Source organism: Delphinapterus leucas, chromosome 21 (assembly GCF_059928025.1).
Source record: "Delphinapterus leucas isolate spDelLeu-1000000601 "Yukka" chromosome 21, BTC_Dleu_Yukka2, whole genome shotgun sequence".
In the NCBI taxonomy this organism is placed as follows: domain Eukaryota; kingdom Metazoa; phylum Chordata; class Mammalia; order Artiodactyla; family Monodontidae; genus Delphinapterus; species Delphinapterus leucas.
Genome location: NC_143149.1, coordinates 13560769 through 13577739, shown reverse-complemented (window position 1 = coordinate 13577739; position 16971 = coordinate 13560769). Strand labels below are relative to the sequence as shown.

The following is a 16971-nucleotide window of genomic DNA, read 5'->3' as shown; positions in this document are numbered from 1 at the left end:
TGAATCCATGGAAAAATAAAAGATGGTTATTTTTTGTAACACTAAGTGACCATAATATTCTCTAGACTCTGGAGCACAATGGCCTGAAAATGGATCCTTAAATTACAATAAAACTTTGCAAGTAGATTTATTTTGTAAACAGGAATAAAAACGGGATGAAATACCTTATGTACAGTCTCTTATGTTCTTGTATCAGAATAAACCTGTGTAGAGTAGATGTAAGGTAATGGTCCAACAGGAAGGAAAGGCACAGACACCTGTTTTGCTGGATTCTAATGAGAAGGAGGGTGACTTGCGGGCTGAGTGACCGCTCGGACGCTCCCCTCCACCCTTACAGGGTGGCGCTGCCGCTCCTTCACTGTCAGTATTTGAGCCTCAGGCTCTCGGGCCCCTGTGCCCTCCACCCCAGTCTCTGAGGGTTGAGAAACAGGAATGGCCTCCCCACTCATTACCTGCCAGGGTGTGCAGCTTGGCCAGGGTGCTACCCAAGTGCGGATAGGGCAATATCCCTTAAGGCAAGTCCCCACGGGGGCTGTGAATGCTGAGACTGGGCAGCTGATGGGATGGATCTGGGTCCACTTCCCTGTCCGCTTTGGATTTATTTAATTGGAAGAATAAGATGCCAACTTATACAGATGACTCGAGAATGGAAAACCTTCATTGATTTTTGGTTTTGTTTTTTTTTTTGCAACCCACAACCTAACCTGGGCAGATGTTCAAAATTTATTAAATACCCTCCTCACTTCAGAAGAGCATAGGATGGTGCTGGATAAAGCTCGAGAGGAGGCAGATCTGCTTCGTGCAGAAACCCCTGGCAACCCGGTGAGGGCTGCTGCATGCGGGGCTACACCAAAAGCAGATCCTGATGGGGATGTGAATGCTGGAGACAGGCCCGAACTTTACTGAGATTGCGTTCTTGCAGGATTGCGAAGAGGGATGCTAAAACGAGCCTTAATAAAGTACAGGAGGTAAAACAGACCAAATGAGGATCCTTCAGAATTTCCAGAAAGGGTCTTTAAAGCCTATAGGCAACGTACAAAGAGAACTTATAAAAGTCAGAGTGACCAGTTTTGGTCAGAGCGCACCCAGTGTACAGAAGAAACTGCAAAAGATGGAAGGGCCTTTAGGAATGCCTATGTCTTGACTTGTTGAAACTGCCTTTAACGTTTCTAATGGCAGAGACCAGGTTCAGGAGAAAAGGGAACAATGGAGAATGAAAGAGGCTGCTCTGCGGGCGGCTACCTTAACACCGGGAAGAGCTGGATGGAATCAAGGACTCTCCCAATGGACTCGGCAAAAGCTTCCGCTCAAACGGGCCCCCAATAGCCGGACCCTGCCAGTGTGCATATTGCAAACAGGAGGGACACTGGAAAAGAGGGTCCCATCCTAAGTAAGCCTCTTGAAGGTAAACAGCTGGCACATCGGATGCCCGAGCTGAGAATGACAGTGACCAAGAATGCCAGGCCCTAGGGGTTCCTTTAAATCTTGTGAAGTCCATCATTTCCCTAGCGGAGCCCTGGATGACTATGACTGTGGGAAATTAACTTGGATTTTGATTGATATTGGGCCATTTACTCAGTTTTAAATACCTGGCTTTCTAAGCTTCCTTCTAAAACTATGTTAGTAACTGGGGTGTCCAAAGAAACCTTGAAAATGCCTTTTTTTTTCCAGCTGCTAAACTGTCAGTTGGGGAAAACGCATCTGAAGCATACCTTCGTATACATGCCTGAATGCCCCATTCCCCTTCTGAGACGAGATTTACTAACTAAATATCAGGGTTACCTTTGCCCCTGAGTGGACAGACATTAAAGTACCACCAGAGCAGGCTTGCGCATTGCAGGCTTTATTACTCCAATCCCCAAAAGAACAGCCTGCAACTGTTCCAGAAGAGATTTGCAAAGAGGAATCCGAAGACCTGGGCGGATGGGAGGCTGGGAATAGCAAGGAGCTAGGCCTATACGGCTTAGGATACCACCTGAGGTCAGCTTGTACACGATTTAAGAACAATTAGATTGTAAAAGAGACTAATCCAGTAGTCCCTAACCCATATTCTCTGCTCACTAATCTGTCCAGACATTGTTGGTTTACTGTATTAGAGTTGAAAGATGCCTTTTCTTGCATATCCTTGTTTTAAATCCCAAGAGTTGTTTGCTTTCAAATGGGAAGATCTAGGTACTAAGAATTAAACAACAGTACTGCTGGACAGTACTTCCTCAGGGATTTAAAACTTTACCCGCGATGTTTGGAGAAATCCTGGCAAAAGATTTGAGGGACCCTCAACTAAATGAGGGAGCCCTGCTCCAGGACGTGGTTGATGCTGGTTACCAGTAAAACAAAGGACACCTGAGACCAGAATATGGTTGTTTTTTTGTTTTGTTTTTTTCAGAATATGGTTTTGATTTCAACCTTTTTGGTTGAACAGGTCTATCAGGTATCCAAGAAAAAGCACAGAGTTCTCAATCCCTCTGTTAAATATTTGGGTTTTGAACTCTCACAAGGACAGAGAGACTTGCCCTCTAATGGAGGGGAAGCTCTAGCTAGGGCTGCAGCTCCCACCAAGAGATAATTGCAGGAATTTCTGGGAATGGCTGGGTTCTGCCGTATTTGGGTCCCCAACTTTGGACTCATAGCAAAACCCATTTAGGAAACTCTTAAAGGAGACAATGAACATCTAGACTGAAATCATGGAGGATAAACATCCTGAAGACCAGCTCCATCTTCGCGGGTTGGGACCTTATGAGGAATGCACCGAAAAAGGGAGAAAGCACGTTGCGGGAGGAATACCGCAGTGGTTCCAACCCTGACGCTGACTTTCCCGAGTGGGCAAGCAAACCCCCAGAAAAAAGCCACGGGAAAGAAATTAAGGTGAGTGGGATTGCTGCAGTAGTGGCTTTGAAAAGTAAAATTTAGAAAGCAATTTAAATAATTTGTTAGTAACCAGATTGATTGTTTTCTTTTGTTCTGCCTTCTCTTTGTTTCGAACCTCCCAGGCTTGGACAATTCAGTGATTAGGATTTTTCAATCTTTGGCAAAAGTAGGTAATTTCTCTAGCTTTTGGATATGTCATCTAAAACCTTCTGTATTTGATCATGCTGACCCCTTGGTTGTGCCTGTCGTTAATTTTTGACCATCCCTAACTTCACTGTGACTTCAGGTGTGAACATATCAAATTAGGCTAATCAACAAAATGTCCTGTCATGTTTTTTTCTTGAATAAGCCAAAATTTGGTCTCCTCGTGTCCTCAGAATAAAAAACAACCAAACAACAAAAAAAATCCCTGGCACCTACCCTTGTTAGGGTTCTATTTGGTGAGGATATTGTAGAAACCACACTTAATTCTCCCAGCCTGTGTTCCTTCGATACTATCTGTTTCAGTCAAAGGTGATAATGATCAACACACTCCAATTGGTAAAAAAAGTAAGACCCCGATCCCTGGCTCACCAGTGTCCTAGGTAAAATCCCTAAAAATGAGTCGAAATGTTCGCACGTCTGGCGTTCTGTATGCCCTCACAGTGTACATATTTGCCCCACCCCGTACCTATTTGTCTATAGTTTTTATTACCAATCTTGGGCCTATGAATGCCTTGACAGCTGGCGCATAAGTGGTATTTGTTTGGGATCAAAATGTTAACTTGAAACCAGGAACAAGAGAATATTCTCAAATGAGTGCTAAATAGTTTGATTCCTCAAGCCCCTGTTAGGCCTATGCCCCTTATCAGCAGGAATTAGCCAGAGCTGTCCTCACCCTTTTTCCTCAAGAGTTGAGGAATGATCAAAAAGCAAGGGGGGGACTGAAACCGTGGGTCAAATCCACTTCACCTGCCTTCATTAATCAAGGTGGTTTTTTAAGACTCTCATGTGCTCCAAGCAGCATGTAGCCTAAACAAGATGTTTGCCCGAGTTGTTTTCTAGGAACCTGGAGTCAGCTGTGTCTAGTTTGAGCTGAGCTGGTTAAGACTGGATAGAACCACCGACCCTTCAACTGGGCATGCGTGTCTGTTGCTTAGTGACTTTTTGAACATGCAGAGGCCTATAGCTTAGGCCTTTGCCTGTGCAGAGCAAAGATTCCCGCACCTTTTTCCAATCGCCTTTCTCCACGCTCCCCACACCTCCAACTGCCCGCTGCTTTCTTCTTTATCCTATAAATACCCCGAGCTCCTTGCCTTTGGGGAGGCGGATTTGAGATTTGTTCTCCCATCTCCTGCTTGGCTGCCTTGTAAACCCTCTTTGCTGCAAACCTCGTGGGCTCAGCATTTTGGCTTGCTGTGCGTTGGACAAGAGGAACATAGTCTAGTAAACGATTTGTGTCTGGGTTTTTGGAGGGAGGAAAGCCTTTTGTTGGTGGTTGGAACGTCCTCTGTGTTTCGTGACTATGCAGATGTCATATGAAGATGAGTGTAGTAGACATAAATTTATCACTGAGCACAGCTAGGGAAAGTGTGCTTGAAGAGAGAAGACAGAGTTTGGGGCTCACACGTGTCCTGTAAGGATTAAAAATGTGGAAGTTACTGGCTATTTTTACACTATAAGTTCTAAGAACTGTGCCGATTCACAATAAGGGCTATGAGGAGAGAAGAAGGAAACCATATTGAGAGGTAATGCAAATGTCGAAGCTATAAAATGAAGGGAATGCTTTATATCCCAGAGCTCCTGGGAACACTGAGCCAGGAGATGGACTTTGACTTATTTCTAGCCCTGCAGAGTCCAGGACAACCATACCTGTTAGGTATAGACTCATGACATTCTACCTCACGTCGGAGGGTGAACGCTTTACAGCATTATTGGGAGAAAACTTAACTTGGGTAAAACTAAACTAGGACTTTCTGTTTTGTTCTTTTCCTTTGTGGAAGGAAAAAGGAGTGGAATATATGAAGAAAATTGTTGATTCTCCATGTCCCAAAGCAAGACACTTACAATTTGCAGCAGCTTACAACCTTGGAAGAGCTTATTATGAAGGAAAAGGCGTTAAACAATCAGACGAGGAAGCTGAAAGGTAATCTGACTTGAGAACAAGATTTTTGTTTTAATCAAATGCTTTAAACAAAGAATAACTTGCCTTGCCCTTCTCTTCTAGACTGTGGCTTTTTGCTGCAGACAATGGAAATCCAAAAGCTAGTGTGAAGGCTCAAAGTATCCTAGGATTGTATTACTCAACAAAGGAACCCAGAGAGTTAGAGAAGGTAACAGTGATTTGTTTAAATCCTAGCATCCTGTGTAGATTAATATTTGGTGAGGAGTAAGTATGTAGTCTGAATATCTCTTATATTTCTTTCAATGTAAAGAAAGCTTACATTTTAGGATCTCCAAGCTCATTTCACCCTTCCTCAACTATGAATGCTGCCTTCCCTGCCTCTAACAAAGGAGACCACGGATGTGAGCACTTTGTATGCTATAAAAAGCACACATATAAAATATTCTGCCATAAAAGGTAAAAGAGGAGGGAGAGTCAGTACAACCTCTTTAATCACCAATGATGGAAAACCCTTTCCAAGAAATCTTACAGGGAGAAGGAAATGAGGCGTTAAAGGCAAACTTGTAGGAGGCACATAACCCCCAAGATCCTTGTCAGATAACTGAGCAGCTACTTGGAAATCGGTTTGAACTAACTCAGATTCACTGTAGCTGAGTATTGAGCAAACGTGCTTGGACCACACGCAGGTTTTTATCCTTGGTTTTCTTTGATCCTGTTGGAGCTCCAAGAGGATCTGAGAGATGGCTGCAGTCTCACATCAGCTGCTCTCCTCTCCTGGCTGCGCCTCATTACAAAGCCTTTCAGACGCTTGGTTCCTATTTCCCACCTTTTTGGTCCTTCCTCTGGAAAATCTGAAAATCCTGGAACCTGAACAGCTGAGCTCGAGCCAGTGACCTCGCCTATACTGTGGGCAGACAACGGGCGGGCTCCCCTCAGCACCCTCTCTCAGGCATGCGACGTTGGTGCTAGTCTGACATACATTCAGGGGGTTAGAACGGTGTCCTAGAGATGAATTAATAGTACTATCTTATAGAGATATTCCATTTATAATCCACCTTGTGAATACTAGGGAATTGTGCTTTCTCCTAGGCATTTTATTGGCATTCAGAAGCTTGTGGCAATGGAAACCTGGAATCCCAGGGTGCACTTGGGCTCATGTACTTTTATGGGCAAGGCATCCACCAGGATACCGAGGCTGCCCTGCATTGCTTGAGGGAAGCAGCAGAGCGTGGAAATGTTTACGCTCAAGGGAATCTCGTGGAGTATTACTATAAGATGAAATTTTTTACAAAGTGTGCTGCATTTTCCAAAAGGTGAGTAAGCTGGATAAAAGTATTTACCAAAACTCTTACTAGATGTTCTATGCCAGGTCTGTTTAATAGAACTCGCTGCAGTATTGGAAATGATGGCTATTGGTACTTGCAGTGTGGCCAGTGCAACTGAGGACTGAACTTGTAATTTTCATTGGATTTTAATAGCCACACGTAGCTCCTGGCTACCATATTGGATAGTACATCTGTTAGTCTGCAGAACTTCAGCGCTATTTGCTCTGTATATCAGCTAAGTAATCTTACACAAGTTTAACTTTTGGGGCATCAATTGTTCTTTTGTAATCCTGCAGAAGTATTTTCTTCTTGATTTAAAAAAAAATAGTGAATATAAAGTGTTTAACACAGCTTGGCACATGAGAAATATTAAACTTTTTTTCCTACACCCTTAGCCATAGGTTCTATAACTGCACAATTACAATATAGCTTGATGAGGACTGCACAATGAGAATGGTTAAAAGACTCCAACACTAACATAAATTATATGGAAATTTCTCTTCTCTGAGGCCATTTACTTTCCTGCATTTACCCACAATGTACAAATGCAACAGACCTGAGTGTCCTCTAAAATGGCTATAAGGCCATGCTGCCATTGCCCTCCCAATAATGCCCTTCCCACAGAGCCCACAGGTTCCCCTCTCCCTGAGCCCAGTGTGAGGCAGACATCCACACTGAAGGATGAAGGAATTGCTTTTACCCTCTCCTCCCCAACATCATGGCCTCCAGGCAGCAGGACACTTAAAGGTGTGGTCTCTGGTGTCTCAAATCCTCTAGTGCCCATATGGTTAAAACTAAGACTTCGAACAGTTCTTTAAAAAATTTTGGAACTTTCCATGTTCCTATTTCCCACAGTATTACGGCTGACGTGGAGTTGACTTGTTTTCATGTAGTTCTCCATTGCTGTATCTGGGTTATAGAGAAGGACTTTTTATTGCCCATTATCATAGATGTGTAAGTTTATTAATGTGTTTCCTGGTCCTGTGTGACTAAACTCCAAATTCAAGGTTGATGTTTAAATACCCAAAGGGATAGAAAAATGCTTTTTTCCCATTGTTTAAATCTGCAAAGTGATGAGTTCTTGTTTTATATATATATATATATATATATATACATATATATTTTTTTTTTTCTTTTTTGCGGTACACGGGCCTCTCACTGTTGTGGCCTCTCCCGTTGTGGAGCACAGGCTCCGGACGCGCAGGCTCAGCGGCCATGGCTCACGGGCCCAGCCGCTCCGCGGCATGTGGGATCCTCCCGGACCGGGGCACGAACCCGTGTCCCCTTCATCGGCAGGCAGACTCTCAACCCCTGCGCCACCAGGGAAGCCCAAGTTCTTGTAATATTTTAAACTTAATTTTTTTTTAGTGGTTATTAAGCCTGACCAGTATAATCCTAGGAAGCCATATAGTAACCACTGTAGTTAGTTCCTCTTCTTCTGGTGTTAGTTGACTGTTCTATTTACCCTTCACCACAGAGCAAACAATTTTGTTCTCAAACTGGTAGAAATAATAGAGAAACCACTTGGGGCACATGGAGAGTTTCTGGGCATGTTTATAAAAATGTAAACTGTAACTGATACCGTTTTTAATTTCACAACTGGATGTTGTAACAGGATTGCTGACTACGATGAGATTCATGACATCCCCATGATAGCCCAGGTCACGGACTGTCTCCCAGAATTCATCAGCAGAGGCATGGCCATGGCCTCTTTCTACCACGCACGGTGTTTGCAGCTTGGCTTGGGTATCACAAAGGATGAAGCAACAGCTAAACACTATTATTCTAAAGTAAGCCTGACAACAAATATAAATTGACTCAATAGAAATTTCTGGGTTTTTAGTTGAGACTTGGACATCTTTTTAAATCAGTGTTTTTATTCCTACTTATTGTGCAGATAACCTCTGTCTATCAAGAGGTTGTCAGACATGCAGCTTGTTTGCAAACAATTCTGTCATTCTTTTTAATAATTAAGCACAGATGGTAAAATTTCTATTTTTTTTAATAGTCTGTGCCTACAAGACACCTTCAGTTTATTAATTTATTTATTTTTGCTGTGTTGGGTCTTCGTTTCTGTGTGAGGGCTTTCTCTAGTTGTGGCAAGCGGGGGCACTCTTCATTGCAGTGTGAGGGCCTCTCACTGTCGCGGCCTTTCTCATTGCGGAGCACAGGCTCCAGACGCGCAGGCTCAGTAGTTGTGGCTCACGCGCCCAGCCACTCTGTGGCATGTGGGATCCTCCCAGACCAGGGCTCGAACCCGTGTCCCCTGCATCAGCAGGCAGATTCTCAACCACTGCGCCAGCAGGGAAACCCTAAAATTTCTATCTTAGATGCAAATTATTCTATTTCACTGTCTGCCGCCTAAAGCCCAGCACCAAGACCTTAAACCCAGAACGTGCATGCCTTCTTTCACCCAGAAAAAGTGTGAATCTCTATTTCATTCTAGTACATTAGAGTACATTTCACTAAGGTTTCTTTTTGCATGACATCTACCACACTTAGGTGGATATTGATGAATTTGAGTTAACCAGTTAAAATAAGCCTTTTCATGTTTTAATCCATGTGATCAGTTTATTTAGATAGTGAATGGATTTCACATCTAAAATCAACTGTTAAAAAGTGCAGAGGGGGCTTCGTTGGTGGCGCAGTGGTTGAGAGTCTGCCTGCCGATGCAGGGGACACGGGTTCATGCCCCGGTCCGGGAAGATCCCACATGCCGCGGAGCAGCTGGGCCCGTGAGCCATGGCCGCTGAGCCTGCGCGTCCGGAGCCTGTGCTCTGCAACGGGAGAGGCCACAACAGTGAGAGCCCTGCGTACCAAAAAAAAAAAAGTGCAGAGGGAGTGTGAAAGGGAATCATGAATAGTAACTGCAAGTTTTAAAAAAAAAAAAAACAAAAAACTGCACACTTTAGGTCCGTGACATCTGTAAGTCCAAATGAGAATTAGATCATAAAATTTCATGCAATGCCAAACTGTTCAAGCTGGAGCAGGGAACAAGGCAAGGAACAATTTTCTAAGTCCCTTGCCTAAATCTGATCACGTTACAGCAGTGGTTCTCAAAATTATTTGCATATTAAAATCACATGGGGAATCTCTTAATAATTCCTAAAGCTCAGGCCTTAGTTCAGAAAAATTAAATCACCATCTCCCAGAATGGGACAGAAGCAGATTTGTTTAAGCTCCCCAGGGGGTTCCAATGTGTAGGCAAGTTTGGAACCTAAATTATTTTGTTGGAAATTTAAAATTTCCAGAGTATTACACCCATACCAACACAAATATAGGAACACAGTACAAAAATACAACTGACCTGGGGCTTCCCTGGTGGCACAGTGGTTAAGAATCCACCTGCCAATGCAGGGGACACGGCTTCGAGCTCCGGTCTGGGAAGATCCCACATGCCGTGGAGCAACTGAGCCTGCGCTCTAGAGCCTGCACTGTAGAGCCCACGAGCCACAACTACTGAAGCCCGCGGGCCTAGAGCCTGAGCTCTACAACAAGAGAAGCCACCACAGTGAGAAGCCCACATACCGGAAAGAAGAGCAGCCCCCACTCGACGCAACTAGACTAAGCCCATGCGCAGCAACGAAGACCCAGCACAGCCAAAAAAACAAATACAACTGACCTTTGAGATATTTACCATTACACCATTAGTATGAATAACAGCTGTCTTTGTTTAATCTAAGTGTTCTGTATATTATACCAATTTCCAAACCAAGTCAATTTCAGATTCTATGCTATCTTTGGTACCCTTTCCAAGTAAACATAGCAGAGAGCTCTGGGTGGAAAATATCCTGAAATGTGGTATATGTTCAGCCTAAATAAAACAGCATAATAAATTACAATTTTAAAACTATTTTCCTTATGGTGGGAGATAATACAGCCCCGTTACTCAATTTTGGCCACTGGATTTTATGGGAGATACTTCCTCTAAGTTTTCTCCATTTTAAGAGTAAGCCAGTGAAGGACCTGGAATCATGTCAGATGAGGCACAATAACAAACTGAGTATTTTACTCAGAGAAAAGACGTGAGGGACTTCTGATAGTGGTCTTCATCAGACTGAAAGGCTGTCCTACAAAAGAGGCACTGTAGGGAAGGGAGAATGACAGCCCACGGCAGTATGTTACAGGAGAGATAAGGCCGCAGATGAAGAGACCCTGGGCTGAAAGTCAGGAGCCCCAGGCCTGGTCTCAGCTTTGCCACCCTCAGACTGGGTGACTACCCACTCCTTTCCCTCTCAGTTTCCAGGAAACCAGCAATGTATGTCCTCCTAGGAACAGTCAACGATTCTAAAGGGTCGGGGATAGGGGATTTTAGCTTAATACAAAGAATCTTCTAAAATAACTGTTTATAGGTAAAACCTTAGTTTTTATTTCCTAAAGGTGGTGACTTTTTAAATATTTATTTATTTTTGGCTGTGTTGGGTCTTTGTTGCTGCATGTGGGCCTTCTCTAGTTGTGGCAAGTGGGGGCTACTCTTCATTGTAGTTCGCAGGCTTCTCATTGCGATGGCTTCTCTTGAGCATGGGCTCTAGGTGCACAGACTTCAGTAGTTGTGGCACGTGGGCTCCGCAGTTGTGGTGCACGGGCTTTGTTGCTCCGTGGCGTGTGGAATCTTCCCAGACCAGGGCTCGAACCCGTGTCCCCTGCATTGGTAGGCACATTCTTAACCACTGTACCACCAGAAAAACCCAAGGTGGTGACTTAAAAAAAGTTTTTTTATATTGGAGTATAGTTGATTTACAATGTTGTTGGTTTCAGGTGGACAGCAGTGATTTAGTTATACGTATATCTTTTGTTTTTTTTAATTTATTTATTTACTTGTGGCTGTGTTGGGTCTTCGTTGCTGCGTGTGGGCTTTCTCTAGTTACAGCGAGTGGGGGCTACTCTTTGTTGCAGTGTCGGGCCTCTCACTGTGGTGGCTTCTCGTTGCAGAGCACAGGCTCCAGGTGCGTGGGCCTCAGCAGTCACAGCACGTGGGCTCAGCAGTTGTGGCTCGCAGGTTCTAGAGCACAGGCTCAGGAGCTGTGGTGCACAGGCTTAGTTGCTCTGTGGCATGCGGGATCCTCCCGGACCAGGGCTCGAACCCGTGTCCCCTGCATTGGCAGGCGGACTCTCAACCACTGCGCCACCAGGGAAGCCCCATGTATCTATTCTTTTTCAGATACCTTTCCCATATAGGTTATTACAGAGTATTGAGTAGAGTTCCCTGTATTATACAGTAGATCCTTATTGATTATCTATTTTATATATAGTTGTGTGTATATGTTAATCCCAACCTCTAAATTTATCCCTCCTGCCCCACTTTTCCCTTTTGGTAACCATGTTTGTTTCTGAAGTCTGAGTCTGTTTTGTAAGTTAATTTGTACCACATTTTTAGATTCCACATATAAGTGATATCATATACTTGTCTTTCTTTGGCTTACTCACTTAGCATGATAATCTCTAGGTCCATCCATTGTTGCTGCAGATGGAATTATTCCATTATTCCAGGTCTTAGTTGCAGCACGTGGGATCTTCGTTGCGGTGTGTGGGATCTTTAGTTGCAGCATCCTGCATGCTGCAATGAACACCTGGCATGCTGCAACTAAAGTACCACGTCTTCTTTACCCATTCATCTGTCAATGGACATTTAGGCTGTTTCCATGTCTTGGCTATTGTGAATAGTGCTGCTATGAACACTGGGGGGCATGTTCTTTTTGAATTATGGTTTTCTCCGGAAATATGCCCAGAAGTGGGATTGCAGGATCACATTGCAGCTCTATTTTTAGCTTTTTGAGGAAACTCCATACTGTTTTCCATAGTGGCTGCACCAATTACATTCCCCCCAACCTTGTAGGAGGGTTCCCTTTTCTCCACATGCTCTCCAGCATTTGTTACTTGTAGACATTTTTTTTTTTACATCTTTATTGGAGTATAATTGCTTTACAATGGTGTGTTAGTTTCTGCTTTATAACAAAGTGAATCAGTTATATATATACACGTGTTCCCATATCTCTTCCCTCTTGTGTCTCCCTCCCTATCGCACCCCTCTAGGTGGTCACAAAGCACGGAGCTGATCTCCCTGTGCTGTGCGGCTGCTTCCCACTAGCTAGCTATTTTAGGTTTGGTAGTGTATATATGTCCATGCCTCTCTCTAGCTTTGTTACAGCTTACCATTCCCCCTCTCCATATCATCAAGTCCATTCTCTAGTAGGTCTGTCTTTATTCCTGTCTTACCCCTAGGTTCTTCATGACATTTTCTTTTTTCTTAGATTCTATATATATGTGTTAGTATACAGTATTTGTCTTTCTCTTTCTGACTTATTTCACTCTGTATGATAGACTCTAGGTCCATCCACTTCACTACAAATAACTCAATTTCGTTTCTTTTTATGGCTGAGTAATATTCCATTGTATGTATGTGCCACATCTTCTTTACCCATTCATCCGATGATGGACACTTAGGTTGTTTCCATCTCCTGGCTATTGTAAATAGAGCTGCAATGAACATTTTGGTACATGACTCTTTTTGAATTATGGTTTTCTCAGGGTATATGCCCACTAGTGGGATTGCTTGTCATATGGTAGTTCTATTTGTAGTTTTTTAAGGAACCTCCATACTGTTCTCCATAGTGGCTGTACCAATTCACATTCCCACCAGCAGTGCAAGAGTGTTCCCTTTTCTCCACACCTCCTCCAGCATTTGTTTCTAGATTTTTTGATGACGGCCATTCTGACTGGTGTGAGATGATATCTCATTGTAGTTTTGATTTGCATTTCTCTAATGATTAATGATGTTGAGCATTCTTTCATGTGTTTGTTGGCAAGCTGTATATCTTTTTTTTTTTTTTTTTTTCTTTTGCGGTACGCAGGCCTCTTACTGTTGTGGCCTCGGCAGGCAGACTCTCACCCACTGCGCCACCAGGGAAGCCCTGCAATCTGTATATCTTATTGGAGAAATGTCTATATTGGTCTTCTGCCCATTTTTGGCTTGGGTTCTTTGTTTTTTTGTTATTGAGCTATATGAGCTGCTTGTAAATTTTGGAGATTAATCGTTTCTCAGTTGCTTCATTTGCAAATATTTTATCCCATTCGGAGTGTTGTCTTTTGGTCTTGTTTATGGTTTCCTTTGCTGTGCAAAAGCTTTGAAGTTTCATTAGATCCCATTTGTTTATTTTTGTTTTTATTTCCATTTCTCTAGCAGGTGGGTCAAAAAGGATCTTGCTGTGATGTATGTCATAGAGTGTTCTGCCTATGTTTTCCTCTAAGAGTTTGATGGTTTCTGGCCTTACGTTTAGGTCTTTAATCCATTTTGAGCTTATTTTTGTGTATGGTGTTAGGGAGTGTTCTAATCTTATACTTTTACATGTACCTGTCCAGTTTTCCCAGCACCATTTACTGAAGAGGCTGTCCTTTCTCCACTGTACATTCCTGCTTCCTTTATCAAAGGTAAGGGGACCATATATGCGTGGGTTTATCTCTGGGCTTTCTATCCTGTTCCATTGATTTATATTTCTGTTTTTGTGCCAGGACCACACTGTCTTGATTACTGTAGCTTTGTAGTATAGTCTGAAGTCAGGGAGCCTGATTCTTCCAGCTCCGTTTTTCGTTCTCAAGATTGCTTTGGCTATTTGGGGTCTTTTGTGTTTCCATACAAATTGTGAAATTTTTTGTTCTAGTTCTGTGAAAAATGCCAGTGGTAGTTTGATAGGGATTGCATTGAGTCTGTAGATTACTTTGGGTAGTAGAGTCATTTTCACAGTGTTGATTCTTCCAATCCAAGAACATGGTATATATCTCCATCTATTTGTATCATCTTTAATTTCTTTCATCAGTGTCTTATAATTTTCTGCATACAGGTCTTTTGTCTCCTTAGGTAGGTTTATTCCTAGATATTTTATTCTTTTTGTTGCAATGGTAAATGGGAGTGTTAATTTCATTTTCATATTTTTCATCATTAGTGTATAGGAATGCCAGAGATTTCTGTGCATTAATTTTGTATCCTGCAACTTTACCAAATTCATTGATTAGCTCTAGTAGTTTTCTGGTAGCATCTTTAGGATTCTCTATGTATAGAATCATGTTATCTGCAAATAGTGACATTTACTTCTTCTTTTCTGCTTTGGATTCTTTTTATTTCCTTTTCTTCTCTGATTGCTGTGTGCTCTGATTGCATGTGTTTGTATTTTTTTACAGATCTTTTCCTGTAATTGATATCTAGTCTCATAGCGTGGTCAGAGAAGATACTTGATACAATTTCAATTTTCTTAAATTTACCAAGGCCTGATTTGTGACCCAGAATATGATCTATCCTGGAGAATTTCCATGAGCACTTGAGAAAAATGTGTATTCTGTTATTTTTGGATGGAATGTCCTATAAATATCAATTAAGTCCATCTTGTTTAATGTATCATGTAAAGCTTGTGTTTCCTTATTTTTTTCTTTTTGGATGATCTGTCCATTGGTGAAAGTAAGGTGTTAAAGTCCCCTACTATGAATGTGTTACTGTTGATTTCCCCTTTTATGGCTGTTAGTATTTGCCTTATGTATTGAGGTGCTCTGATGTTGGGTGCATAAATATTTACAGTTGTTATATCTTCTTCTTGGATTGATCCCTTGATCATTAGGTAGTGTCCTTTGTCTCTTGTAATAGTCTTTATTTTAAAGTCTATTTTGTCTGATATGAGAATTGCTACTCCAGCTTTCTTTTGGTTTCCATTTGCATGGAACATCTTTTTCCATCCCCTCACTTTCCGTCTGTATGTGTCCCTAGGTCTGAAGTGGGTCTCTTGTAGACAGCATATATATGGGTCTTGTTTTTGTATCTATTCAGCCAGTCTGTGTCTTTTTGTGGGAGCATTTAATCCATTTACATTTAAGGTAATTATCGATATATGTTCCTATTCCCATTTTCTTAATTGTTTTGGGTTTGTTATTGTAGGTCTTTTCCTTGTCTTGTGTTTCTTGCCTAGAGAAGTTCCTTTAGCATTTGTTGTAGAGCTGGTTTGGTGGTGCTGAACTCTCTCAGCTTTTGCTTGTCTGTAAAGGTTTTAATTTCTCCATCAAATCTGAATGAGATCCTTGCTGGGTAGAGTAATGTTGGTTGTAGGTTTCTCTCCATCATCACTTTAAATATGTCCTGCCAGTCCCTTCTGGCTTGCAGAGTTTCTGCTGAAAGATCAGCTGTTAACCTTATGGGGATTCCCTTGTGTGTTATTTGTTGTTTTTCCCTTGCTGCTTTTAATACGTTTTCTTTGTATTTAATTTTTGACAGTTTGATTAGTATGTGTCTTGGCGTGTTTCTCCTTGGATTTATCCTGTATGGGACTCTCTGTGCTTCCTGGAGTTGATTAACTATTTCCTTTCCCATATTGGGGAAGTTTTCAACTATAATCTCTTCAAATATTTTCTCAGTTCCTTTCTTTTCCTCTTCTTCTTCTGGGACCCCTATAATTTGAATGTTGGTGTGTTTAATGTTGTCCCAGAGGTCTCTGAGACTGTCCTCAAATCTTATCATTCTTTTTTCTTTATTCTGCTCTGCAGTAGTTATTTCCACTATTTTATCTTCCAGGTCACTTATCTATTCTTCTGCCTCAGTTATTCTACGATTGAACCCTTCTAGAGTACTTTTAATTTCATTTATTGTGGTGTTCATCGTTGCTTCTTTCCTCTTTAGTTCTTCTAGGTCCTTGTTAAATGTTTCTTGCATTTTCTCTATTCTATTTCCAAGATTTTGGATCATCTTTACTATCATTATTCTGAATTGTTTTTCAGGTAGATTGCCTATTTCCTCTTCATTTGTTAGGTCTGGTGGGTTTTTATCTTGCTCCTTCATCTGCGGTGTGTTTTTCTGTTTTCTCATTTGCTTATCTTACTGTGTTTGGGGTCTCCTTTTTGCAGGCTGCAGGTTCGTAGTTCCCATTGTTTTTGGTGTCTGTCCCCAGTGGTTAAAGTTGGTTCAGTGGGTTGTGTAGGCTTCTTGGTGGAGGGGACTAGTGCCTGTTTTCTGGTGGATGAGGCTGGATCTTGTCTTTCTGGTGGGCAGGTCCACATCAGGTGGTGTGTTTTGGGGTGTCTGTGGCCTTATGATTTTAGGCAGCCTCTCTGCTAATGGGTGGGGCTGTGTTCCTGTCTTGCTAGTTGTTTGTCATAGGGTGTCCAACACTGTAGCTTGCTGGTCATTGAGTGAAGCTGGGTGTTGGTGTTGAGATGGAGATCTCTGGGAGATTCTTGCCATTTGATATTACGTGGAGCTGGGAGGTCTCTTGTGGACCAGTGTTCTGAAGTTGGCTCTCCCACCTCAGAGGCACAGCACTGACTCCTGGCTGCAGCACCAAGAGCCTTTCATCCACATGGCTCAGAATAAAAGGGAGAAAAAGTAAAAAGAAAGAAAGAGGATAAAATAAAGTATGATAAAATAAAGTTATTAAAAGATAATTAAGAAAAAAATTTTAAGTAAAAAAAAAAAGGACGGACACAACCCTAGGACAAATGGTGAAAGCAAAGTTGTACAGACAGAATCTCACACAGAAACATACACATACACACTCACAAAAAGAGGAAAAGGGGGAAAAATAATGTCTTGCTCTCAAAGTCCACCTCCTCAATTTGGGATGACTTGTTGTCTATTCAGGTATTCCACAGATGCAGGGTACATCATGTTGATGCTGGAGATTTAATCCACTGCTCCTGAGG

The 16971-nt window shown here is 42.3% G+C and overlaps 1 protein-coding gene across 1 annotated transcript in view; it reads left to right on the top strand.

Annotated features, from left to right (window-relative positions):
• Positions 1-16971, top strand: part of LRP2BP (LRP2 binding protein) — a 46945-nt gene that overhangs the window by 11622 nt on the left and 18352 nt on the right. The window contains exons 4-7 of the mRNA XM_089903656.1: positions 4851-4993; positions 5075-5180; positions 6062-6285; positions 7913-8087. Of these exons, the coding sequence (XP_089759782.1) occupies positions 4851-4993; positions 5075-5180; positions 6062-6285; positions 7913-8087 (648 nt within the window). The remainder of the gene's footprint in view (positions 1-4850; positions 4994-5074; positions 5181-6061; positions 6286-7912; positions 8088-16971) is intronic.